This window comes from Neltuma alba, unplaced genomic scaffold, assembly GCF_004799145.2.
Source record: "Neltuma alba isolate B1F8T4 unplaced genomic scaffold, ASM479914v2 tig00003893_pilon, whole genome shotgun sequence".
NCBI classification, from domain to species: Eukaryota; Viridiplantae; Streptophyta; class Magnoliopsida; order Fabales; family Fabaceae; genus Neltuma; species Neltuma alba.
Window position 1 is genome coordinate 970,460 of NW_021633470.1, and position 26,618 is coordinate 997,077.

Here is a 26,618-nt window from a genome sequence, read left to right on the forward strand (position 1 = left end):
TTGATGAACTGAAAAGGGAACTGATATTGATTGATAAAGTTGATTTACACAAAAATAAAACCTTTCAAAGTATATATACCAGAAAATGGGATGCATCGCATATTTGTGTAGACGATTTTCAGAACCCCAGAAAATCTCCACATGACTCGATGGACCAAGACTGTAAACATATCAACCCTGCAGATGGAAACTCAATTCTCCTTCTCATCATCACTGGCAAAATCTTCATTGGTCCTGCCCCTATCCTTGACTTCTCCATCACTGTCCTGCAGATAAGCAGAATTTTCTCCTATGGGACTGGAATGTCTCTGTAATGGCTCATCATCATCATCAGAATCTGATAAAGCTTGCCTCCGTCGACTAATAGTTGAAGGTGCAGCCTTCAAACAAAAAGGAGTAGGCAGTACTTCAGTCAGGAGAAAAGTGAACAACAAATTCAGGTCAGTGGTAGACAAAATAAGAGTAATGGACACCTATCAGGCATCCATTCTCCAGACACAAGGTTTATTTAGAATCAACCCATTGTTAGACGTTGATAATAAGATCATATCCAAATGGAGCTACTCCTGATTCTAAAGCCACGTATCTCTTATGGTTTAGAAAAGGAAAAATTGAGATGCACAAAACCTGAGGATAAAAATGAGCAGTAAATGTAGATAGTTTCAACGATTCATTACCGTCCTATCATCTACATCAGAGTCTTCAAGCCCAGCTGCCGCAAGAAGACCCTGGGCATTCTCCTCAGCACCATCATCATCATTTATCTGAGCATCAGGCTCTCTGTAGTTTATGTCAGCGTCTTCGAATTCATTTTCCTGTTCATCAATCATTTCACCTATTTCCTCTGTGTCATAGTGTGACTTTGAATGCTTATCCTTCTTTCTCCTCTTTCCACCCTTTCTTCTCCGCTTCTCATTAGGACCACCATCCTCATCATCAGACCTTTCTCTCCGTTTTGAAGAATGTGTGCTGCTCTTCCATTGCTCCTGAAATGCAGAGAGAAACTCAAAGCTTTTAAAGAACATTTTGCAGCATAACCACGATCTCTATTTGAGCAAACAACATTCACAAAAGCCATTCCAATCCCCCATGAAGGGAAATGGATGCATTTGGCAACCATACCTATGTTAATATATTAGACATGTAATGTGACATACAGGAACATAAGCTTATTTGAATTGGTTACTCAGTCAGCAACATTAACTTGTTGCATTACAAATGTCAGATAACGCGCTTTACAGAATCATTTGTTCTCTTTATCAAGTTGTATTTATATATAATCTACCTTTCAGGTGCAGAATGCACTGTTGTCGGGAAAGATTTTGTTAATACTAAGGGATCCCTAGAAACTAGATAAACGCCTTATGCAGCAAGCGGAACCTTTTAGCCACCACACAAGATCTAGTCCTAAATGTCCTTGTGCTGTTACCCAGAAAATTATAATTCCAAAATGTCGCTCAGTGGAGTATTTTTCCCAACATGTTCCATGAAGACAATCATATAATGCCAAACCATCTCTTATTCTGCATTGTTCAAGACAACCTCGCTAAGATACCAAGAATCTAAGCCAAATGCAAAACAAAAAGAAGACTATTCAGCTTGGATTCTTACCTTTACACGCTTAAAATGTTCCTCTTGTTGCTGTACTCGTTTTAGTTCATCCTCTTGCTTTCTCCTTTCCAGCTGTTTACAAACAAAAGTCAGCAAAAGTCATCTACAATTTGAACATTTAGATATCAACTAGTAAGCATGCAGCAGGTGCTAAGCAATCATGAAAAGAAAACCTGATATTTCCTTTGTTCTTCAGCCTTTCGCCGGGCTTCCTCAGCCAACGCAACCTGACGAGCAAGTTCTTGTCTCTGTCGCATCTGCTGCTCCTCACGCTCAGCTGCTTCAAGGTGAACTTTTGCAGCTGAAAGTAAGTGGTTGCAGTAACCAACATGAGTTTCTATTTTCTTCTCATCAAACCCATGAATGTGCAGGTTGGAAGCCGCAGACAACTGACTAAATATACGGACCGCATTTTGCAGCTCTGCAACAGTTGCTCGCACCTAACAGTAAGAAACACATGTCAAATAGAGAGCAGAACATCAAGTGACCAAAGTAGATTCTACTTCAGCGTGATCTGCCAACAAAGGTACAAGGAACTTAGAGGAATAAATCAAATTAACAACCCATGAAGCCTAGCCTCAGAAATAAGCTGGAAACCACACCAAAATAATGCAACAGATTAAGATGCTAATGCACAAACTCTCTCAAATCTCAATCAAGAAGAACATATTTCTAAAATACTAGGCATAACACAATAAGATAGAAATCTTTAAATCAATGCCCTCTCAAAATCCCTCAATACTAGACCATAGATAATGACTTGAACAGAAATAATAACTGACATAGCGCAATTGAGCTGATACTTAAGACACAGCTGACTACATTTTTTTTTCTTTTTTTTGCCTTTAAAGAACACTGCCACAATTGAGGTTGGAGAACCGAATGCTACATGATCAGCTTTCACCAAAATATTCAAGGGATCTAAGAAAAAAACCTCATCTGCAGTCCTCTTAGCCTTTTGTAGCGTTGATGCTGAAAACTTTTGCATCGCAACACCAGCATCAAATCTTAGTGTATAATTTGAGGGTGCCAAATGGATAGCTCTCAATAGAGTTTTTATACAGTCTTGCCACTGTTCAGCTTCATAATGGGTACGAGCTAGGTATAGAAGTATTTGTGAATCTGTGTTATGATAGAACTTCCGCAAGCAGTTCTGGTACTGCATGAACCAAGGGTAATTAGCATATAATTTCCACAGTAAAAGGACTTCAGGAGATACAAAAGAATAGAGTGAATAGAGGACATGCTGAGTCGCTAACCATTTTCACCGCCAAGGCAAAATTGCCCTGAGCAAAATACACATGGGCCAAGTTTATCCACACATCAGGCATCTGCACAAAAACACTCCCACTTGCAGCTTCTTGAACCTACAAAAATTTAAGGAAATAATTAGCAGTTGAAACTTCAAAGTTTATATATTCATGGCCCAAAGATTAGTAACATATCAAAGGACCTGTGTGAAGATATCCTTTGAAACGTCAAAGTGACCTTTTTCTGCTAAGACTACCCCAGCACCATTGGCAGCATACAAATTAGCAGAATGCTGTATTAAAACCTACAATTTTTTTTTTTAAATCAGGGAAAAAAATTAACAAAACGATCGTTGTCAGGACAGTGTTAATACACAGTAATGAAAGTACATGAATGAGTAGGTTTGACTCCAGAAAAGACACCCAATCTAATTGAGATTCCATATTCTTTTCCGATTTTTCTCTCAAACAAGTATGTTTTACATACTCTTCCTCATGCTGTAGGGTAACTACTAAATACATGTAGAGGCAACTAGAAAATCCTCTAGTTGAAGGAAAAATACAACACTTCATATTCTTTCCCCCTATTTGTTTTCAATTTAACGTACATTAAGTAGACGAAATACAAATATCAAAGGAATCAGATATCACCCTAGAGAACAAAAGTTGAGAAAACCATGACCTCAGGCATTGCAGAGAATAGCTCTTAAAGGGTCAGTTAGAAAGATGAAAGAGTCATACTCTGGTATAAAGTTCCTTGGCCTTTTCCAAATGAGTAGCTTCCAGCTTTGGATTTCTCTTCTCATTGCGAACTGCTGCAAAGTAGTTCCAGTTTCCCTATTCACATCAAACAAGTAACACAATTAAGAACAAAAGCTATTCGATTCTACAGTGGGAAAAGCAACATCTAAAGCAGCCACATGTATAACCATATTTTAGTCCTAGCAATTGTAATTCAGTTTCAACCATTAATAGCATAACCTAATGATGAAGAAACACAGTTTGCAGGAATTTGGAATAAAGAAATCATGAAGCACATTGCACATGAAATAATAGACATACCAGGGAAAGAGTAGCATAGGAGTCTTTTCCATCAGTTGCATCACTAGCTGCCCGAAGGGTTTCTTTTGCCTTCACCCAATCATCATTTCTTAACTCCAACTCACCAAGCATAGACAAAGCATTTGGACATTTTTCATTGACCTTCAAGGCATCATTAACCTACAGAGCGAGGTGATTGACACAAAAAAGGTTATATAACTTAAAAAAGGGAAGACTGATAAGACCATGGGGATAGCAGTCACCAATTCAATGCTTAGGAGGATGTTATTCCGAGCCTTCGCGATAGCAGCTAGCCTCAAATAGGCATCAATATAGTCTGGATACTGGGGAGAGAGAAAAATAAATAAATAAGAAATCAGCAAGAGAGAAAATTTTATGCAGTACGTAAAGAACAAATTGTTTAAGAAAGGCTATGGGAGTTATCTGTGATAGGAATGTAGCTAATAAACTTAAAAGGGAAGTTTTATGCAACAATGCTGTATGGCAATGAATGCTGGGCTTTAAAAAGACAATAAGAGAATAAAGTTGGGCTAGTAGAGATGATGTTGAGATGGATGTGTAACCATACAAGAAAAAAAAGAAGATTCAGAATGATCATATAAGAATAAGAGTAGGCATGGCACCTATTAAAGAGACAACAGTAGAAAATCGTTTGCATTAATTTGGACATGTACAAAGAAGACTATTAGAGGCACCAATGGGGAGAGCAGATAAGACAATATTGAGTTCTCTGAAAAGGGGTAGAGGAAGACCAAAGAGAATATTCAATGAAATTATTGAACAAGAACTTTTGTTTAACAATCTATCCAAACATTTGGTTATTAATAAAGCACAATAATGCCATGCAATCTATGTAACTAATCACATCTAGTAGGATAAAACATGTTGTATTAAGAGTCACTATTTTAAAAGGGGGACACAAATGAGTTGCAGTATGCTTCGATGTTAACTGGGTAGGTTTAGTCACTAACAAACAGGAGGTCATCTACATGTTATTGTACCTTTGTTTGCAATAACTTGGCAACTTGAAGAAGCACAAACAGTTAATGGCATTACATGGGCTGGGGGCCTCTAATGTGTCTCCCTCTAATGCCCTTTGTACTGCCCCAATCTCCCAGACGTTTCTTTGATCATTAGATTCTATATTAAACGATTGACATTTTGATATCAAAACCATACATTTTTAGAGCATTTCTTTGGAAAATTGTAAGAAAGTTCAAAACTGCACCTAGGGGTGTTCAATAGTGTCCCGTCCTTGTCCCAATCATATCAAGTTTGGGACGGGACAAAATCCACATTGGGACAAGACGAGACGCGAGACAAGGTGTCCTAGTCCCATCTGAGATATATACATTTATTAAATTTCATTAGTTTATTTCTAAACACATTTATAATATTATATTATCAAAAAGAAACCCCAAATCTATTATTTCTAATGTTTTATACCTTGGGCATTTACATATACTGTGTGTGTTTATTTATAATATTATACTTCTTTAATCACTTTAACTTATGAATTTCTCAAATCTCTATTGTAAATTTTTTCATATTCACGGTGAATATAAACCCTTTTCGAAATTCATATGATGTGCACATATCTTGATCACTCATAATATTAGAGAAGAAGAATTGCATTCTAAAAATCAACACATAAATGCAAGCAGGTTTTAATTATTTATTTTCTGTATAAAATTTACAAACAAACTCCAAAGAAGAACTTACCAGAGAAGAATTGGATGTCCCCAAAACAAGACACGCTCCATACTTCTCTGACTTAGTATATCAAATGTTAATGGCTTAATAATTCTTGAATAAAATATCACCATTTTATTCTTTGGCTTTGATTATGTCTTGAAATGGAGATTATATTTTGAAATCACATACGCAGAATTATGATGCAATGAGAATATTGTGCTCTTTTATGATTAGAATATTATCTTATTTTGAGATTTTGTTGTGTAAAGACTAAGGGTGAACATGAGTGATTGCAAATTGGAGAGCAAAATCAAGTTTTTTTTTTTTAATTTTCACTCAAAAAAAGGAAAAAAAAAAAAGGGCGGGATGTCCCGGTCTTCGGGACAGGAAGGGACATGGGACAAAAATCCCGTCCCCATTCACCAGGACGGAATCAAGACGGGGTTGCCTCAGTCTCGTCCCATCCATGAACACTCTTGTCTGCACCATTTATCACGGTAAGATGTCAAAATATCACTCATTTTATATAGAATTTAATGATCAAAAGAAAAGGAAAGGAGCATTTAGGATGCTGGGGCATTAAAAAAAAACATTAGAAGCCCCAAGCTCAGTATCACATAGTAGTGCAGAAGCAAAATTTCAAGAGCCATGAAATATGTGAGGGAATATGGCTGAACAGGTCGCTCAAGGCGTTGGAAATAAATGTTTAAGTGCCAATGCAAGTCTTTTGTGATAATATGGCTACCACTGGAACTTTTAAAAATCCCATACATCCCTGGCCTATTGATCAAGACATTGGCAAGAGCAAAGTTTGAAGCCCAAAGGAGTAAGCGGGGAATTATCAATATCGAATCTCTAGCTTAAGGGGGAGTCTTGAAGAATATGCGTGCAATGGCCCAGCCCAATTAAAGCAAACTAGCTAAGCTGTAATCTTGATTTATTTTTAATTTTAATTAGATGTCATTCACTCATTTGTTTTTTGCTTTTGGTTTTATCTATTCAGTTTAGATACACCAGAATTTTATTTTAGTTTGCTAAAGATAGATTTGAAATTCACTGCGATTTTCCAAAGCACTGACTAAACCCTAGCTGCAAATGTACCAATTCAGATTACAAATAAATTTTTCAATTACTCAGCCAATCTTCAAAATGAAAATTAATTTCAATGTGTTTAGTCCTCTCACGAGAGACAGGATAAGAAGCTATGCGTACAGTAGCTTGACGTCAGAATTCAAAGTTTCTAGAAAGAAAGAAGAGAAATAGAGCAAGAGGAGAATGGTAATTGTTGACAGTGAATACCTATCCGCACAAGCTTCTTATTTATAGTGAAGATACGAGACAATGTATTGACAACTAATAATTACAGAAAATTCTCCATGACTATTTTCCATCAATTATAATCAACTCTAACCATGTAAAATCAATTATAATCTACAACTGATTATAAAAGCTCTAATAACTTGACTCAAAAGCTTAAACTAAAAATAAAGGCCTGTGAATAGTCTTATTATAATCTCTTGACAAATAATAAATGAAATACAGGTTGAAGTTGTGGTTGTCAAGAGAGGCACAAACAATCAATTCCAGGCAGTGACAGAAGAGGTCAGAACATTAACAACTAGCATCACAGTACATATTTTGCCCGAAGCAATCTGACATTTCAAACACACCATCAGATGGCATTTGGAACACTTAAATTTTTTTAATGTAGTATTTAGCATTCAATACGCTTGCAGCAGGTCTTTACTGAACCACATAGATATATGCATGTTGACAAACAAATTTTTGCTGTAATGAATACAAATATACCTTAAACAAGATCAGGCGATACAGTATACTTGCAGCTCCAGATTTGTTCAGCAACTCAAGTAATCTGGCCAGGTTAAAGAGTACTGTGACTTTGTCCCATGGTACTTCCACATGGTGACCGTTACTTTCAAGGTCATGAAATAATTGCATCTCCTTGAATTGCAGAATGGATGCAGCAGCATCAACAAATGACTTCTTTTCATCATTAATGAAAGAGAGCCATATTCCATCACCTAGAGCCTCTTCAAAAGTTTGTTGAGCAAGCTGAAATAATATAGAGATGAAAGGGATTTTTTAAACAGGATCATAACAATAGAATGTCGGACTTCCAAGAGAAGAACAAACCTGAAAATCCCCCCTTTCAAACTGAAGGACGCCAATATTATTGAGTAATTCAATTGGTACTTCTTGACCTCCCTTCTTAAAAAGTGTACGTGCCTGTAACGGATTTTCAAAATCCCAATTATAATAAATATATTGAGACTTCAACAACAAAGTCCTTCATCAAATATGAAGATAACATTTGCAGACCACAAAAGATTTTAGCCTCTTACAGTTTTGAAAGCATCCAGAGCAGCTCCTGTGTCAGACGAAATCAATAATTCTCCCAGTTCCAGAAATGCCTGAATACAGTTTAAAGAAAATACAAAATTAAACCAAGAGCTAGAAAATTTTAGAGAGAGAGAAGCCAAGAGTTAGAGAATAGCAAATTCTTGTCGTATAAACTTTGGTCTCAGGGATGTCAAAGAATCAGTGCAATGAATCTCATGGAATTTGGCGCTACACACTGGTGCTAACAATAACTATGGACATGGCCCCTCATGCAAAAGCCCTTTCAGCTTTAAGAGTGGACAAAGACATGACTATTTGTAGCAACATTGTATTTCTTATAATACTTTTTAAACGGATTATTTCCAGTTGTCCTTCAATTCTTGCGTAGTATTTCTCCCTTTCCCACATTTGTTTGTATGTGGTAGAATACAGGTTTGGGTTAGGGCAGTTCCTTAGGCACCTTCACATCTACTTACAACAAGCGCATACACACAAGCAAGCTTGAATCCTGTCAGCATGAGAATGCCGTTGCTTATAGCCTTATAGCCTTTCAACGGCAGTTACACATTGGTCGAGACTCACACAACAGTCAATACTCAAGATTTCATTTAGCTAAGTGGCCTATAGATTATAATAGTAAAGTTCACCGTAAAGATCAGTACATTCATTCCCTAGTTACTTTATTTCCAAGGCACCGCATGAGCAAGCCAGGCTACTCATGCTAGGCAGCTAACTGCTCATTGAGGAGAAAACAATAGAAAACCGATTGAAATGATTTGGTCACGTGCAAAGAAAGCCTTGGAACGCACCAATGAGAAGAATTGATCAAACAGTATAGAGTCCTTTAAAAAAGAGTAGAGAAAGGCCCAAGACAACACTTAATGATGTCATTGAGCGAGATCTTTCAATTAACAATATATCCAAAGATTCGGCTTTGGATAGGGCTCCATGACGTCGTGCGATCCATGTAGCCGACCCCACCTAGTAGGATAAAGCTTTGTTGTTGTTGTTGTATTTACCTTGATTGTTCCCCAATTAGTGTGTGTGTGTTGTCATGAAGAGAACTCTAATAACACACCACATTTAATTTCATTTCGGAACCTTCAATTATTAATAAAATGTTCCAAGGATGATTTTGCAAATTTTCTAAAAACTTTATGACACGAAGACATGATTAGGACAAGAATGTGCATCAACACTAGTAACTTCATCAGACCATGTGCCAAATATTGCTAGATTTAGAAGATAGGACACTTTTGGGCAACTATGCTGTTGTGATTATATTCAATTAAAGGTCATAAGGTCACTTAATAGTTAATGACGGAAAGGAGAAGGTTAAAATAGAAGTTAAAATAATAGATTATTAATTCTATATCCTCATGTGGTCAAGCAAATGGCATGACAAGTAGAAACCTTCAAGACATCCTTTAGCACAAAGGCAGCGCTTCAAGAAGGCCATGCATGTGACAGAAGGTGGAAGATCAACAGGAATTTTAAATTAAATCTTTGCAAGGAAAGTTGTATTAAAAATTAAAAATTAAAAAAAAATGTTAACACCATAGATTTTCACCTGAGCATCACGTGGATCTATTTTTGTAGCTTTCCTCAAAAATTCCTGGCCCTTATCGGCCTGACCAAGCTGAACATATATATGCCCCACTGACTGTAAGAAAAGAGAAATTACGAAAATAAGAAATGTGACATAATAGTTTGACAACAAGAAGAATTAGCCTTATCCCAATAGGCAGAGTCAACTATAAGGATTACATGATGCCATTACATTTTATCAACAACCAAATTTTTGTATAAATTATTAGACAAAAGGTCCTGCTCAATAAGAAATGTGACGTAATAGTTAAGTTAAAAAAATGACAGTAATTTCTTAGCAGCAATAAGGGAAAATTTCTGAGGGGGACAGGGTGGGGCATTTGGTTATAGCAGAATGTGCATCTTTAACCAGAAGTGTCTTCCTTCCCATTTTCTTCGGAAATAGATTGCCTTTATGGCTTCATTGTGGGGCTAAGTGAATGCGCTTTCTAGGCAGTGTCCCTTGGATTTGCAAAGAACTTGGAAAGCTCGTCTAAGTTACATACCCTGTAATTTTCCATTGTCTTTTATCTTTTGATACTAGAGGATTTTGTGCCCCCTTTTTATGTACTTTTCTCTATCCAATTGAATAAACTTTCTTGAGAGGGAGGGGGAAGCTTGTACTTCTGACAGATTTTGCTTGAGACATAACAAATTACAGTATAATCATCAATCTCTTTTGCTAAACCATCAGTACCCTAATGTACAAATCATGGGTGAAAGATTCACCGATTGCAGAGTTTTACAGATCATTTTCAGCAAACAGAAATTCCAATTAAAAGTTTAGTATTTGCATGCACAAAGGTTTTACATGACCTCATCACCACAAAATTTCCAGTGACCACATGGCAGGTGATGACCAGACTAGTTGGACACTTAATGACTTTACGGATTGTCATTTGCTGTAATCTAACCTTGCAAGTCATGCACAAAATAAACATTTATTTTCCTATCTTCCACTTAAAATTACACCAAGAATTCAGAAATCTGAGCACTTACTTTTAATGTCTCACAATTATCCGGGTACACCTCCAAAACCTTTTCAAAATTTGAAAGCGCACTTCTAAAATCTCCCAATTTTAGTTGCACTTGTCCCAACCCTGCAACGAAGTAAAAGAAATTAGGACAAAAAGTTAGGAGAGGAACATAAATCACCCGATGATATGGACCAAGATAAAACAGTTGAAAAACAACATGAAACCCTATTAAATAACAATAATCTCCCTCAAGAAGGGAAAGAAGTCACAACAGTAAGGAAGCTCTCTAAAACATAAAGATAAATGATGAAGAACAACTCTCTTCCTCCACCCCTAACCTAGGATTTGAGAGGCCAGCACTCTCCTCACCAAACTCAAGTTTACAAAATGATTCTTGCCTCCCTCAGATAAACCAACGGCCCAGTATAAATCAAAAGTGATGCACACAGTACCCAAAATACCCTTTTGACTACATGTAGGTCTGAAACATCCTAAATAATACTAGCTTTCTGCTCTTTCTCCAAAATAGTATGGTCAACATCCTGGTTACTAAAAAGCAACTTCCCTTTTGCTTGAATCTTTTGCCTTGCCAGTAAAAAGAGATTCTATCACCCTATGAAAGTATATTTGAGATGCTATTAAGAATACATATCATGAAAAGAACATAAGACATAACTAATAACATCAGGCCACCTAAAAGTAATCAAGATTCTAGTAAACGGCCTAGTCACATCATGCAAGACAATCACTGGATTCACTACATTAGAAATGATAAATTTTGTGATCCATGGCAAAAATCTCAAAGATCCAATAAACCATAACACTAATTCAATTTCCCACTGTTAACACATGCCACACCCCTTCTTATAGCATAGAGTTTGTGGTCGAATATCCTAATTACCCCTGATTAAAATTCCCTAAACAGCTTTACTTCCTAGATTCCCATACCAAATTACTCTCCCTTGAAAATTGATCTTTGTCCTCAAGGATCAATACAAAGGCACGAGGATAACACAAAATTCTGAAAACAATAATGTTTCCTTGCTTCGTTCAGCAGACTTGACCTTTCTTACTAGATATTGGATTAACTATCAAAAGATGCTAAGCCCCCAAAAAGAACTTGTGCAAAGGTCATTTTCTTCTCTTCTGTCTCCTTTCCAGAGACCAAGGGAGAGACCACATCCCCTCCTTTCGCTATTGTAAAAAAGGTAAAGTTTTCAGTTCTATTAATATTAACATATTTTGATAACAACCTAGGACTTTCTCCACTAAATATGACGATGTCTTGGACTATTAGGCCAAGTAACCTCCAAGTCCATATATGGTTCTGGACTCGTAGAGCGTTGCAGCCGCTCTTTTGAATTGTTGTGCAGCACAGAATCCACATTGCACAAAACCAACATGTGAGACAGTCTAGAATTTTCAAAGAGTTTGACCCATAAGCCCATCTTCAAGTCCTGGTCAAGCCCAAAAACAAGAAGAACCATGCTATTCCCTGAAACTACATAGAAAGATATCTTGTCCACAAATGATAACATAACAATAGTGTTTTAAGCCCCCTGACAATCCACAAAACACCATTTTCGTATCATTATACTTGCCCCAACCTGGACACCTCCCATCACAATTGTCCCTTCCAATTCCAAACTCACCACATTGCACGTTGAGGGAACAAAATAGCAATAAGGTATGAGCATTTTTGGTCCTCCATAGGAAGCCCATTACAGTAACAGATGTTAATGTCTTTTGACTGTCCAAACCAAGTACAGTCTTCCCAAACCTTTTGATTCTACAAAGCAGAACAAGCAAGTAGAGACATTCACGACATGCTAAAAAAATCTTCTCCACCTGATGTTTTGGCATCACAAACTCCTTGTTGGAGATGTCTTTTATTTGAAGCCCTAGTAACAAACTAGTAGTAAACAGTCATTTGATTTTTGGACTTTGTTTTGCTAAAGGTGTTTTAACAGATCCCTTTTGACAAAACTACCTAAGCCATAAAATAAAAATGCATTGTGCAACAATCCTTAGTTCCATTCCTCGGTCACAAGAGCCCTGTGAAGCAAATTTATGTCCTCACTTGGTTATTTGCGCCCCCTTCTCCATGTCCTCAATCACTACATCTAACACTGTCTCCGCTATTATGTTCATCCACTCTTTTTCAAATCCTCACATATTTTATCTCTTCATTGGCAAGGACATTGTGTAAGGCATTGGCAACCCATGCGAGTTAGATATCTTAATTACCCCCTAATTATAATTCCTTGAATACCCTTACCTCCTAAATTCCCATATAACATTCAATTTTACAACCCTAGGTCATATTTTAAAGTCAAAACAAAATTGCCTCAACCTAGAGGAAAAAAAGCAATTGATCCTGTACTTCCTTTTAGATAAAAGCAATAGATATTTACGAGTTCAATGGTGTTGGAATCCTATTCCTAGGTATGCTAAGTAAACTTTTAATCATAATGAAGGCATAAAATAACGTTAAATAAACTATAAATTCTCAAATAAGCCTGTGCCAACTGACCATAGTAAGGAAACACAAATTCATGGGGCTTGTTGACTTCCTTGACAGATGCCATGTAATAAAGTCCAGCTTTCTCATAGTCTCCCTATAGTCCAAAGATATCAGTGTCATTAGCAATACTAAAGCTTGAAAATCACAGAAAATATGAGGGGCAGGTGAACATCTGAATTTTAGTACTACCCCAAAAGAGGAGGAACTAGGAAGCTAATGAAGTACCAAAGAAGATAATTAATGTTTGAGGAGGGAAAGGGGGCTCACTCCGCTTAGAAGTTCAAAAACCAATAGGAAAAGAAAAGAAAATTGAGATAGGGAACTAATCAATAATAAGTTGAATTTTGTTTTTCTGAATTTCATTGCATATATGCCATCCTAACGCATCTGTTTCACTAAATAGAAGTTGGAACAGCAGGTTACATAAGTGCAGATCAATGTCTACCAAAACAGAATTCAGATGGTCTATCAATAAGTCAGAGTCCTTAACAATTGCTCACTATAACTTCTTAATAAGCAAATTTCAAAAATTTGATAACAGGCAAGAAGACCACAAGAATGGTGTAACTTGTTCAACTTCTTCAACCTGGCTCATTTGCTTGTGAGGGCAATTGAGCCACTAACTACTCAAGAAGCGATGCACATCTCACCCCAACCTAAGAAAAAATAAACAATATGTTGTAGCTCAAATTGTGCTAAGAATGTATTTTTTTGATGCTCTGCACAAACAGATGGACCAGGGCATTGCTTGCAATAAGAAATCAAGCAGAAATAAACATTACCTCAAACCTCATCAATATTTAGCCAACAGCAAAATCGAAGCGTCAGCTCTCAAAAAAAGAATTGAACAGGGAAAAAGATTTGATTTCCAACCTTGCTATGGTAAGATCGTGCTAAATTGTAATAAGAATGTGACTTCGTTGGACCATGATTTGTAACGGCTAGTGCAGTTTCTGTCAGTTGCTCAACTAAAAAATGTTGACCAGTGAAGAAAAAATGGTTGGCTAGATAATTCAGAGCCATTGCACAGTAGGGATAGATCTCAAATGCTCTCTGCATTTTTACCATTCCCTTCCTAATTCCAGCAGCTGAAAGATGCCATAGAGTTCAATCAGCCCGGTAAGTGAGAAGTTAGTATCAGAAGGTACTTCCTTCAGTCCTTGATATAGGACCCCCTTAACCAAATCACATGAATTAAGGTGAGAAGTTAAAATTAGTTGACAACCTTAATTTTAAAAAAAAATATATATTCCAGTGTCTTTCCAAGGGTACCCTACCCTTCCTAAAAAGTGGGTACACTTTATTTTCTAAAGCAATTTGAAATAAATTAAATAGGGGTATTACTAAAGAAAAAAATTGGTCCTATATGTAGGATCAAACTAAAAGGGCCTTAGTAAGACTAGAGGGACTATATAGTGAAAGCACAAAACAACATGATAGGAAGGGAGAGTGTACCTTCATTAGTGCGCAGATCCATTATCGCGAGTGCAACAAGAGCTTCAACATTTTCAGGATCTAACTGGTAAAATATGGAAAAACCAAGAACAAAACATAAAGACATTAGCACTAGCAAAATTACTCAATTGATGATGCATTAGCCATTGATAAAATTCACTTACCTGCAAAACACGTTCAAAAGCCTGTTGTGCTTTTTCAAATTGACCTAATTTGTACCGACATAGACCTATGCCAAGTCTCACAGCAGCAGGGCAATTGGGATACACTTGCAATGCCCTCTAACAAAATTAAAACTGCTATCAAAGTCATGTTTATAGAATGTCACAGGAAGAAAAAAAAGAATGGGCCAAAGATGACAGTGATGAAACGTTTTTAAACCCATTATTTATTTTCACATAATTCAATTTCTGAAAACCCATCATTTGGATAAAACCTCTCTACTCAGTTAAAGTGCCCATTACTTCCTATTATTTCTCTGATCCATCAACCTTCACGTCTCAAAATTTGCACACACCAACCACAGCTCTTTTGATATCTTTAGTGATGCTAATAAATAGATGACATTGATGAAGGTAATGCAGAAACAGATAACAACAATGTATTTAATACCTCATCAAAACAGAAAAACGTTGCTTACAAGCATCAAAGAATATGGCTATATTACAAACCTTGTACAACTCAAGTGAATCAGAATAGCGACCACGATTGAACTCAACACATGCCTGTAGATGTTCAGAAAAGTTATTGCGAGAAATACAAAACACAAATGAAATTTTTTATCAAATGAAAAAAAAGGCAGGCCTCAAACTTGCTCTGCCCTTGAGCAATCACAGAACAGATAAAGAGTAGACGACATCAAGTACACCGGAAACGAAGCAAAAGCATAGTAAAGTAAACTCCTAGAAACCAAGACATGGAAATAATTGGTCAACAAAGAAATGCATAAAAAATAAACCAGTTGACCATCCAAAGTGAAAAATATAGGTCATATTTCGGATTGAACAAATTTTGCATGTAGCATTGGTGAAAAAGAAATCAACATAGCTCACCATCAATCCTAATGGGAAAAAGGTACCAAGACAAAAAACCTCTTAAGCCATCCAACTTCAAATCAATTATCTACTGTTTCAAAGTTTATGGCAGCTAGCTTTCACAGAACTGCTCAATAATGTAAATACTACCCCCGATCCTTAATATAAGAACTCGTTTGACTTTTATTTTAATCCTAGAAATAAGACCCCAATCCACTTTGTCTCTCATATTTATTCATTTTTTCCCAAAGTAGTCCTTATAATAATAGTAATTCTAACCAATACACTTGATTAGCAAGGATATTTTAGGAAAGACAACACCTACTTATTACAAATAACTAACTTAACCAATTTCCTTAATCTACTCAAATTAGTCAACTAACTTTTATATTAAGGACCGGAAGTAGTATATGATTAACTATGCCAACCAAATTCTAACTTCACTTTATTTTTCCGTCGGGAAAAAAAAAATTTACTGGAGAGGATGAAAGAGTAAAACAAAACAGTAAATAAGTATACCAGCAAAGTGCCCCCAAGCCCAACTATGAAATCCAAATCAAGTTTCAAATAATTTTTCAAAGCTTTAAATGAATTTTGGGGGGGAAATCGCTGGCTTAAGAAGAAAACAACTGCAGAGAATAACAAGTTTCTCTAAGATTAGGAAAAAAGATATCCTACAAGAGTAACTTTTTTTTTTTGGCAACATACAAGAAAAGTAACTATAAGAAATAGAAATAAATACATCCTCAAGAAAACATTTGCGTGACGAATATTTAAAAAAAAAAAAAATCTCCTGGATAATTTGACTTGATTATAATAGGCAGAGGCAACAGTTAAGTGATGATTTGCAAGTTCTTATGATATTATTCGAAGGACAGTATAAAAGGGGAAGAAGACCTCCTAAGGCTCATATGCTTTTCTTTTTTCCCTTCATAAGCTTCACACTTTATCACAGATTAACCAGATTTGGATTAAAGCATTTGTAGATTTGTGAATGTCCTAAATGTTAGGTATGTTCACTGGATTTTTTTTCTTCCAGAACAAAAGCGTTCAATAAAAAGAATTTAGAAGACGTGTTATCAGAGAGAGAGAAGAAAAGAAAAGAAGTTCGAATACAACTTGTAACAAAGTTTTTATTAAAAAAGAAAAAAAAAACCTCAAAGGATCAGGGAAATCGCCAAGTTAAGCTGAAAGATTGTATGCTCGTGCGCATCTTCATTATTTTTTTCACTTTTCAGAAGAAAATGATATACCTGGCCTAGAAGAGCAGGAACATTGTCATGATCTCCATCCAACACAATTTTAAAGGCTGCAGATGCCTGGTCAACTTCACCCTTTGCTAGTAAGAGCTGACCTGAGAGCATCAAGTACTAAGCATCTTCAGTGCATTGCCCATTATTGATGGTACAGAACAAATATAAGACAGTATCAAGATCAGTAACAAAAATAAGGTAACCTAAATGCTAGCATGCGTAAAATAACAATAGAATTGAGTAATTCCTGAATTTATTTTAAACATCATATTTAAACGTGTCAGTAACACAGATCAAAATACAGATATTCCTCAACGATCATCATGTTAAATAGATGAACAAATAAAGAACAGAAAACGTAAATAGAGATCCCAGTATGTAATGGGAGATAATCAACACAGAGAACAGTACATCAATCTACACAAAAGCTTCAGTGCACAACCAGGATTTATTTTAAAACATTCAGTAGGAGCGCATGACAGTTAAACAGGATACAAAATACATTATTTCACACCTAACATAAACCCATATGCAAAGGCACACAATAATAAAACTAATCAGCAACTAAATAACCATCACAGCCCAATCCCTGATAAACCAAACATATTTTCTTTACCTCGTTATGAACTTAGTGTTCACACCTTTATCATTAAGATAGACTCAACTTGCAGAGCCGTTGATATGATTACCTTTCCCAACCCAAGTGGAGGGCTCGTGCATGTCAATTCTTGATGCTTTGTTGTAGTATTGTGTTGCCAGAATAAAATGTTCCTCTTTTTCTCTTTGTTTTGTCTCTATTTTTCCAAGGTAACTATAGTAGGCCCCAAGGGCATTTAAGATAGCTATCCTCTCATATCTAACATCCGCATAATAGTCATCAATTTCTGCAAAATGAGGAAAAGAAGAAACCCCTACAGTTTGCTTATATTAAATTAAAACATATAATGTCAAACGACATTGAAGAAATGAGGTTGTTAAACAAGCACGAAATCAAAAGCCAAGAGGAGGTATACCCGGACTCGATCCTTCCTCCAAAATCTGGCGAAATTGATCAAGCTTTCCCTGCTTGAAGTACTCTCTCTGCAGCATAACAAGAAAACTTAAATGACACCATAAATTGGAAAGAGAAAAACGATAAGCCACGTAACCTGATAATAGGAAGAACGCTAAATATATATTAGCATTAGTTTGGGAAATCAGAAAAAGCAAAAGAGAAACCAGACATCGTAAGAAATAGTTACGTCCAACCAGGGTAAACCATCTAAAGGACCCGTTCCGGTTTATAAATAAAAACAATCAGACGAAGTCATCTTCAGAAACTTGTGTAGAAATGAACAACTATTTACCAGCTATATCCTCAACCTCGCAACACCGGGCACCCAGATTAGGAATTCGTCCCTTGTAAATGCTTACGTGTGTTTCCAGGAAAGGAAGGAAAAAGAAGCGTAGAAAGAACTAGCAAGTCTGGAGACTAATTTAGGAGACATGCGTTTATTTAAATTCCAAGACACACTAGAAGTTGCAGTATTTCAGCTCGGTTGGACTTGCAACTATAATTTTGAACTTGAGGTAAAGGGTACAAGTAATTTTAAGCAAGCAACATACCGCGATGATAAGCCAAAGATCGAGAGGAGCTTGTTCCGCCTTGAGAATGTCGAGGATATCAGAAGCATCCTTGGGGAGCTGATCCAGAGCAACCCTTACCTCCTCCTCGGAATTCTGCACCGGTATGTATACGCACGCCATCTATTCGCTACCGAGACTGCTTCTAAATTACCCTGGAAACACTACCAACGAGTATTAAAACCCTAGATGCGCTCCCCGCGAGAAGCACCAGAAGGAGATGTCAGAAGAGAGATGTGGAGCGAACGTTCAGATTCAGCTTCGGATTAACGGACTATGCGATGTGAACCATGCCCTGCTTGGGTGCAGCAGGACAAACGAGTCAAACAGTGAGTGGGACTGTCTTTTTAGGCTGGGAACAATAGGAAGATGTTTGTTTAAAAGAGACGTGGAGCGAACGTTCAGATTCAGCTTCGGATTAACGGACTATGCGATGTGAACCATGCTCTGTTTGGGTGCAGCAGGACAAACGAGTCAAACAGTGAGTGGGACTGTCTTTTTAGGTTGGGAACAATAGGAAGATGTTTGTTTAAAACCAAACTATAGTCTTAAAAGTGATTTTACAGCAAGCGAAATAAATATATAAAAAAATTTATTTTGATTTGTGAAAAAATATTTTTAAAAAGCACTTTTGAACAATACCAACATCTCCTGGGTCTCTCATTACTAGGAATTGGTTTGCTCCCTTGCAGCGTTGAGCAGTCTCACCGCAAACCATGGGAATCACCTAACAGTAACGGCAACAAACCTTTTAGGACAAAAATGTCCCTGTGTTTGATTTGTATTTATTAAGTTACCCTTTTCCCTTGTTCTGCCATTCTTCCCCCTCTCCGTCAATGTGTTGCGCCCTGCTTGGCATGACCATCACAATTAACGGACTATGCAATGTGAACCATGCCTTGTTTGGTAGGAGTAGGGCGAATGAGTCAAACAGTGAGTGGGATTTTCTTTTTAGGTTGGGAACATAGGTCTCCCATTACCATGAGGGGTTGAGCAATCTCACCTCGGACCATGGGAATTGCCCAACAGTAAAGGAAATGAACCTTTAGGACAAAAAAATATCTTTGTATTTAATTTGTATTTATTAAGTTATCCTTTACCCTTGTTCAGCCATTCTTCCTCACCTCCATCAATGTGTTACGCCCTGCTTGGCACCATCACCTTTTTCGTGCCCCCATCATCATTGGGTGTATTTAAACTAATAGTAGTAGAATTAACTTTTTGACAATCTAGCTTTTAAAAAGAAGTCTTACTTCACATCGCACCAATCAGGTACTGCTCCTCTTTAAGCAGGAACAACTTTTGTGAGTGTGATGTTGTTTACTGATGAAAATTCATTACATTGTGTGGAAACATCTATTTGAGTTTTATATACAAAATTCAATGCAGGACTAATTTGTAGAAGCTGCAGTTTTAAATGGTGTTTGTATTTAGTATGTATCAATTGATTGATTATGGAGTTCACGGGCTGTTTTCGTAAATTAAAATGACTTTCGGTTACGTAGACATTCATGACGAATGAATTTTAAAGTAATCACATAATTTCCAGTTTATAAATTTTGAGGGTGGAATTAATGTGGAAACAGAAAAATGTTAATGTGTATGAATCGGTTGCATGAGTGTAATGTGATTGGATTTATAGGTTTTGAATCTATATTATGTTTCATTTATCCTTTTAATGTAATTGCTTCTGTTACTACCTTTATTAGGTTTTATTACTGTTATGCTTAAATATTCATTAATGTGAACATTGGCGTTCATGGCGTGATTTCATATATGGTCATCTTGTCAGAAATTCTAGAAGTTAATTGTTATATTAAAAGAGATTATTTAATTATATTAAGTTTCATAACCTCCATACATATATACTCTTAATGTTGGGGGTTTTATTAGGTTTAGTTAATGAGTATTCCGGTGAATTTAATCCCTTCCATTTATTGAGATTTTATTGCTTTCGGTTGATGGGCATATTAAATTGGTTTGAATAGTTGCTAACCTCCTATAATTCCATCAACATTTTCTCTCCTTAAATAATCATTTTTAGTGTGCCATTGGCTTCGTATATAAAAATATATTGCAACATTGATGTTATGAGTTTCATAACCCCCTATATATAAATGCCATCTGAGTGGTCTTTTGTGGGTTTTAATATATTACCGTTGTGTGGACAATTAAACTTGTTAGTGGAATTTAAAATACATTACGTGATAACAATTTTGACGAAAATATTTGATTATATGAATGGAACATTTTATATTCTATGTATCCATATTTTAATGTGTTGATTTCAATAGCTTGGCATTGTGAACAAACTTTAAATTCAATATGTTGTGATGCCTTGTGAAATTAGTATGATATTTTCAATTCTAATTTATAATTAGAATGGGAGGAGATATTGGTGTCAAATTCTAATTTAATTAGAATTATTATTGATGAGGTATGTAAATAAAAATGAATATTTGAAAGTGTGGGAGTGCCTAAAATGTGGGGTACCTTACAAAAATAATATTGGTGGAGAAAAATATGTTTTAATTTATTTCAAATTGTGTTAGTCTCATTTTGGAAATCTCAATATGTGTGTTGAGATTGAAAGAAAAAATAAGTAGAGGCTTTGTTATTTGCTATTGAGAGCAAATTTTGTGAATTATCAAATTTTTCTGTGTCGCTTAAATCAAGCATTATATATATGGGTATGAAAATTTAGTCATTTATCTAGTACATAGATAAATGTGCTTTAATTTTCATAATATTATTTATGGATAAAATTTATCTTGACATAAATATGCATGAGTATGCACAACTATTGTGAATATTGAATGTGGATATAAAATATTATTTATAATGTTTTGCTGCTTCAAAATTTAATATGAAAGCATGAATGGAACAAACGTGATTTTAATGTTAAAATCATAAAGAAATGAGATTTTGACAGAAATGTTTTTAAAAGCTTGGTTTTTGAGAACCAATATGTGAATATTCCTTATGATGCTAACACTTTGTTTGAAGTAGCTGTGTAGCTCAATTTGTGTATGTATAAAATTTTGTGAATTTGTTGCATTAAATTAACCTTTGTGATGTAACTTTTGTTGTAAGGATGAATACATATTTAAATATGGAGGAGGGAAATGAAATACTTAAGGGGTACCATAAATGTTGGTATCATGCATGGTGGATTCCCGTTGTATTGAGATACACGGATATTAACTGAATTTCAAGTTGTATGAAAAAATCCACTAGTAATTATTCACTTATAGCAGTGATTGAAGGCTAAGTTATTGAAAATTCCTTAGCAAATATATTGTTGCAGAAGCAGAACTGTCACTTAGTGTCGATGAATTGTGATTGTTAAAGGGCAATAGCCATTGTAAAGAGAACAATGATGTAAATACACATAGTTTGACATACTATCTCAATTGATTTTGTGAGGTCAAAAGTGGACCCAGTGGATCCATTAACAAATCTCCCGGAACGAACAAATTAGTTGAGGGGAATAGGACTAAAGCCACTTGAAATTGATAGCGATGACAACCCAACCTTTGTGATTGGTGATCCCATAAAGAAGGTTCAATGGGTAAGAACAAGTTACTTGTCAGTTTTGCTAGCACTAAAATAAAATACTGGTCCTTTCCTATGGCATGAAAAAGTGCTAGAATGCATTTTAGTGAGACTGAGCAAAAGCTCTTAGTGATTTCATAATCCTATGGGATGATGTGCTCATTGCAGGTACATTTAATGAAATCACCACTACAAATGTGGAGTGGGGCCGCTCTTATGAGATCGTGGCAAAATCTATAAAGCATTTGTTATGCACCAGGCACGCCCATGGCCGTCTTAATAGGTAAAAACGCCGTTAACAGTGAAAATGTGGGGTATAATCTGACAAATAATGCCTCTAGTATACGCCTAAGAGGTGTTGGTTTTAAGTTCATAGGACCACCAACATCTATATGTACTAAGTATTATTGGTCTAGGTCTGGTTTTAAGTCCAAAGGACCACCAGATACAATGGTTATACTCATGTGTGTAACTCAACTAAAGGTACTTCCTTTGACACATGTGGGGGATTGTTGTAAATATTATGTGTGGGTGTGTCAAAGGAAGAGTCCCACATTACTTGGGATTGTGAGGGTCCAAGTAATAAGTGGTCTTGGGCTACTAAATGGGCCAAGAGGAGGAGTGGACTTATGCGCACAATGGGTCATCGGAGACAAATCCGGCAATTTCTTCTCACCCCTTTTGTGCACGAGTCAAATGCAGTACTGGGCACTTTATTAGAAATATCTATCTAAATTTTAATTATAATTATGCCTCTTCAATGTTCGTAACTGAAGATTTTATTCTTCTTAAATAGTCATTAAATAAGTTAATTACTACTTGAAACCGCTCATTTAATTATGAGTTAATTATCATTAAGCACGTTTAAATGTACCCAATGGTATTGTGATCCGTAGCCTATAAAAGGGGTATGAGACGGAAGTTCAAAGGGTATCGTCGTGCTCTGAGCTTTCGGGCAACTCTCTTCCCTCCTCTGGTGTTTTGCTCCACTGAGTTCTTTTATCTTTCGCTGTTCTGTTCACCTGTTCTTACAGGAAGAATTCGTTTAATCATAGAGAGTGCCACTTTTTGTTTTGCCGGTAGTTGCGGAATAGCTCTTAAGGACAGTGTCCATAAGACACGACTTGGATTTAATGTTTCTCTGCTGGTGTTACCATTAACAGGATTTGCATAACACTATAGAAGAGTTGGAAGATCCACTAAATTTTTGGAGAATTTAGATGCTGCCACCCACACTAACAACATGCCAAAATATGTTTTTATGTAAGTCAAAAAAAAAATCTTGTCACACACTTGCGTTATATATTGTAAAAAACCTAATTCAAACAACTCCTAGTGTCATTATTGTGAGATTAAAAATGCTACGAGCGAACAATTAATCATCTATGATCAGTTCGTTGAGCTTGGTTTGAAGCTATTCACAAGGTCCTTTGCTCAAATTATATTCCAATTAACATAGAAGAAAAGTTCAGAGAGAAGAAAATGGAAGAAGAAAAAACTAGAAAAAAAATATTATCATCCTACTTGCTTAGATAGGCAAGAGAAAATAAGGATGAAAGAAAATAAAGAAATACTAAAATAACTAAAATATTCTTATCAAAATATATCATATATAAAAATAAATCAAATTAAATATTGCAACGGAAAAAATATACTAACGTTAACATCATCAAATAATTTAAAAGCAAGTTATTTTTTTATATTTTTTTTTTCATATTATTATGTTTTAAAACCAAATTATTTAATAAAAGCATTACTTTAAGATAAAAATAAAAAGTGACTGATTTTTTAAATATAATAAAAAACAAATATGGAAAGGAAGAATTCAAGAAGGTGCTCAACAGTCACGAAAATCTCGTCCCCCCTCCCAACCCAAACCTCTTCGCATATGAAAAGAAAGTTTGGAAAGAAAACGAAACATGAGGCCACCTTATTTTTCTCCACATTTTCTCTCCCATCCAAACAGGAAAAAAACTCATTTCTCCTCCCATTTTTCTTTTTAGTTTTCTCTCTTTTGTAGTTTTCTCTTGATCCAAGAGGAGGTAAAACTAGCAATGTCTTATCTCTCTTGCTCCTTTTTAGGAACAAACCCTTCAAACCTAATCAATTTTTAGAACCTCTACTCTTTTCTCCTCCTCCTCTTCTCTTCTTTTTCTTTTTCTAATCCTTAGATTAATATTTCAACGGTTAAGATTTAAACCTTTTTAAGACTATTATTAAAATATTAAATTATAAAAATAAATAAATGATAAATTACAAACTATATTAGAATTTAATTCTAATGTTTGGCAAATGCACTAAGTATACTTAAATTTTTGTAATAAATAGTATATAAAAAATTAAAATATGAACCATTAAAATATATTAATCCAATATTTAAAAAAAGAATGGAATAAAATAGGAACTAGGAAGGAAAGAAGAGAGGTTCTGAATCAGATCAATCCTGAAAGGTTGATAAAGGATGATGCTTTATATTTCGGTATCACTCATCATTGCCCAGGGCAAGTGTGAAGGTGATGGAAGACGATCGCTTTAGATGATTTTAGGCAAATATTTATTTAATTTAATTTTTAGGTGGATAATTTTAATAATTTTAGGTAAATAATTGTTTAATCCACTTGGCAAATTTTAAAACAAAATAATTTTATTAATAGTATAATAAGGATCTGCGGGTTATTTTCCCTGAAATTTATATATATATCATAAACCAAAATACCACCCTCTTTTATTTATACAAAGAGGGAGGTACACATAAAAATTTCTAGTGGATTGATTTGTCCTGCAAGTTGGCGGGGAAAAAAAAAAGAGATTTGTCCTGCAGATAAGGCATATTAAAATTGGCCTAAATTATTTGAAAAGATGCTTGTACATGCAACATGCGAAACGAGTGCAAGAAAACTCCTCTCTGATAAACAAGTTAACTAAAAATAGTCAATATAGACAACTCAATATGGAGAAATTTGAATTAAGACATAGAACTAACAATAAATATACGATGAAGCTCAAGTATATTCAATAATGGATTGAAGATGGGTATGGGGAAAATTATATAAAAGGGGCTAAAATGATTTAAATTACGTGCAGGACAGTGCTACTAATTAATGATGGAATGGTTATGGGAAGGGACTAGCAAAAACGGGATGGAGGGGGGTGATGGGCGAGGTTAGGGGGGATCTGAAAATGCCAAAGCTTGCCAACAGCATTGACCAAGTTGTAGCTACAAAGGAACTCGTAGGCGTAAACCTTGACAGCCTCGCGATCAACGTCGTGGAGGACGATATGGGTGGCGCCAGAGGCCCTGCGGGTACGGGCCATGACAGCAGCAGAAAAGATGGCAGCCATCCGGCCGGGAGTGTCAATGATTATCAAGTCCCAGTCTTGATCGTAGACCTCATCGGGGAGATTGCTAAGAGCGAGCTTACAACGATGGTTGCCGCGGAGGTAGGGGAGGGAGGGGGAACATGCAGGCTCAGAGCGATAGGAGGAGAGGAGAGGGCCGGCTTGGCGGAGTGGGGTATGATACTGGAGGGTGTGGGCGCGGAGGCCAGGAGCGTCCTTCAGCACCATTTGCACCCATTTAGGGTCTTCCTCTAGGAAGAGGGTGGTGCCACCCGAATTGAAAGAGTCCCACATAAGAGAGTCGTGACCGAGGCCGAACACCAGAATGTTGGAGGGGCGAGCCATGGATTTGAGAACACGGAAGGTGAGGGTAATCTCAGCAAGGGACTGTTGAGGTATATGGGGGGAGGTGGCGTAGTGGAGCAATGCACGCAGTTGGGTGGAGGTTGGGGTGTAATCCTCCCCGACTCGCGGTCTTTTTCTGGTGGGATCGAGCGAGCACCAGCTCTCATCGGACCTTCCCGTCACGCTCCATATCAACAGCGCCATCCCTGTTAACACTGCACCCCCCACCCCGCCAATAATACTCTTACCTGTCATCCCCTTCCTGTTAGCCATTGTTGATGAAAACTTGCTTTCACGTGCCCGATGAGTTTGTGTTTTTCATGCGTCCCCATGTCACGCTGCATAAACCACACAGCTCCTCTCTTCCTTTTCATGCACCGAATATTTTGAATCTCAAGATCCATGTGCCTTGCGACTCTCTCCACTAAATCCCGTGCTTTCTTCCCAATTTGTCTGTATAAACATGTACATACACGTGTGTGCGCGTGTGTGATGTAATCTCGTGCATATGTATAACATCCTTCCTCCATCAATTCCCCGCAAATACTACTACGCTCAATTTACATTAAATTAACATGCTATAACATATGTCCTCAAGTTCATGTTAGTGTTTAATAGATGTCTTGTGTTCTGACAATCATTGCGGTTCGAAGTCCCTTTTTCTTAGTTGATGACCACCACTGAGAGGGAATTATAATTTTTTTGGTTGACCAAAAAACTTGAGTAGATTAATGAATAATGATTTTTATAGAAGGGGTTATACTTTTAAATTTATTTTATCATGTATAAAAATGAAATATTTAATATTTGTATCAGGTTATATATAAAAGAGATTTTAAATTATAAATTTAGTTTTTTGGAAACAAATGGCTGGGCCAAAAGTTGCAACCAGGGCCACATGTATCACGTCCGAGAGTCTCAATGCGAGGACCGATCAATGAAATTTG

The 26,618-nt window shown here is 36.2% G+C and overlaps 3 protein-coding genes across 4 annotated transcripts in view; 1 reads left to right on the plus strand and 2 right to left on the minus strand.

The window, feature by feature from the left end:
• Positions 1–18,721, minus strand: LOC114742852 (protein CTR9 homolog). Of its 2 annotated transcripts, XM_028931068.1 has the most exons (24): positions 18,415–18,721; positions 17,823–17,889; positions 17,499–17,693; positions 16,810–16,910; positions 15,194–15,247; positions 14,687–14,803; positions 14,523–14,586; positions 13,941–14,155; positions 13,077–13,161; positions 10,566–10,666; positions 9,550–9,642; positions 7,982–8,050; positions 7,773–7,865; positions 7,428–7,691; positions 4,166–4,246; positions 3,924–4,082; positions 3,603–3,698; positions 3,065–3,166; positions 2,871–2,978; positions 2,546–2,770; positions 1,785–2,051; positions 1,612–1,683; positions 678–986; positions 1–380 (listed from the first exon to the last, which is right to left on the minus strand). In XM_028931068.1, the coding sequence occupies exons 1-24, from the start codon at positions 18,553–18,555 to the stop codon at positions 192–194; spliced, it is 3,267 nt and encodes a 1,088-aa protein (XP_028786901.1). In that variant the 5' UTR covers positions 18,556–18,721; the 3' UTR covers positions 1–191. The 2 variants fall into 2 exon arrangements, with proteins under 2 accessions (XP_028786901.1, XP_028786902.1); XM_028931069.1 differs by lacking the exon at positions 3,065–3,166 and having other exon boundaries at positions 18,415–18,720.
• The window catches only part of LOC114742853 (photosynthetic NDH subunit of lumenal location 5, chloroplastic), a 15,875-nt gene continuing 6,125 nt past the window's right edge, over positions 16,869–26,618 (plus strand). Inside the window, exons 1-2 of the mRNA XM_028931070.1 lie at positions 16,869–16,875; positions 18,925–18,930. The gene's annotated coding sequence lies outside the window, so the exon portion shown is untranslated. The remainder of the gene's footprint in view (positions 16,876–18,924; positions 18,931–26,618) is intronic.
• On the minus strand, positions 25,114–25,944 carry LOC114742838 (probable methyltransferase At1g27930). Its single transcript, XM_028931050.1, has one exon. The coding sequence runs from the start codon at positions 25,942–25,944 to the stop codon at positions 25,114–25,116; it is 831 nt and encodes a 276-aa protein (XP_028786883.1).

What these genes read in the sequence shown, in the direction of transcription:
- LOC114742838 (XM_028931050.1), bottom strand. Translation starts at nt 25,944, where the DNA reads ATGGCTAACAGGAAGGGGATGACAGGTAAGAGTATTATTGGCGGGGTG.
- LOC114742852 (XM_028931068.1), bottom strand. Translation starts at nt 18,555, where the DNA reads ATGGCGTGCGTATACATACCGGTGCAGAATTCCGAGGAGGAGGTAAGG. An exon ending in TAGATCCACGTGATGCTCAG is followed by an intron (nt 8,051 to 9,549) that starts GTGAAAATCTAT and finishes AACTGTATTCAG; the next exon opens with GCATTTCTGGAACTGGGAGA. An exon ending in AAGAACAAAGGAAATATCAG is followed by an intron (nt 1,684 to 1,784) that starts GTTTTCTTTTCA and finishes GTTTGTAAACAG; the next exon opens with CTGGAAAGGAGAAAGCAAGA.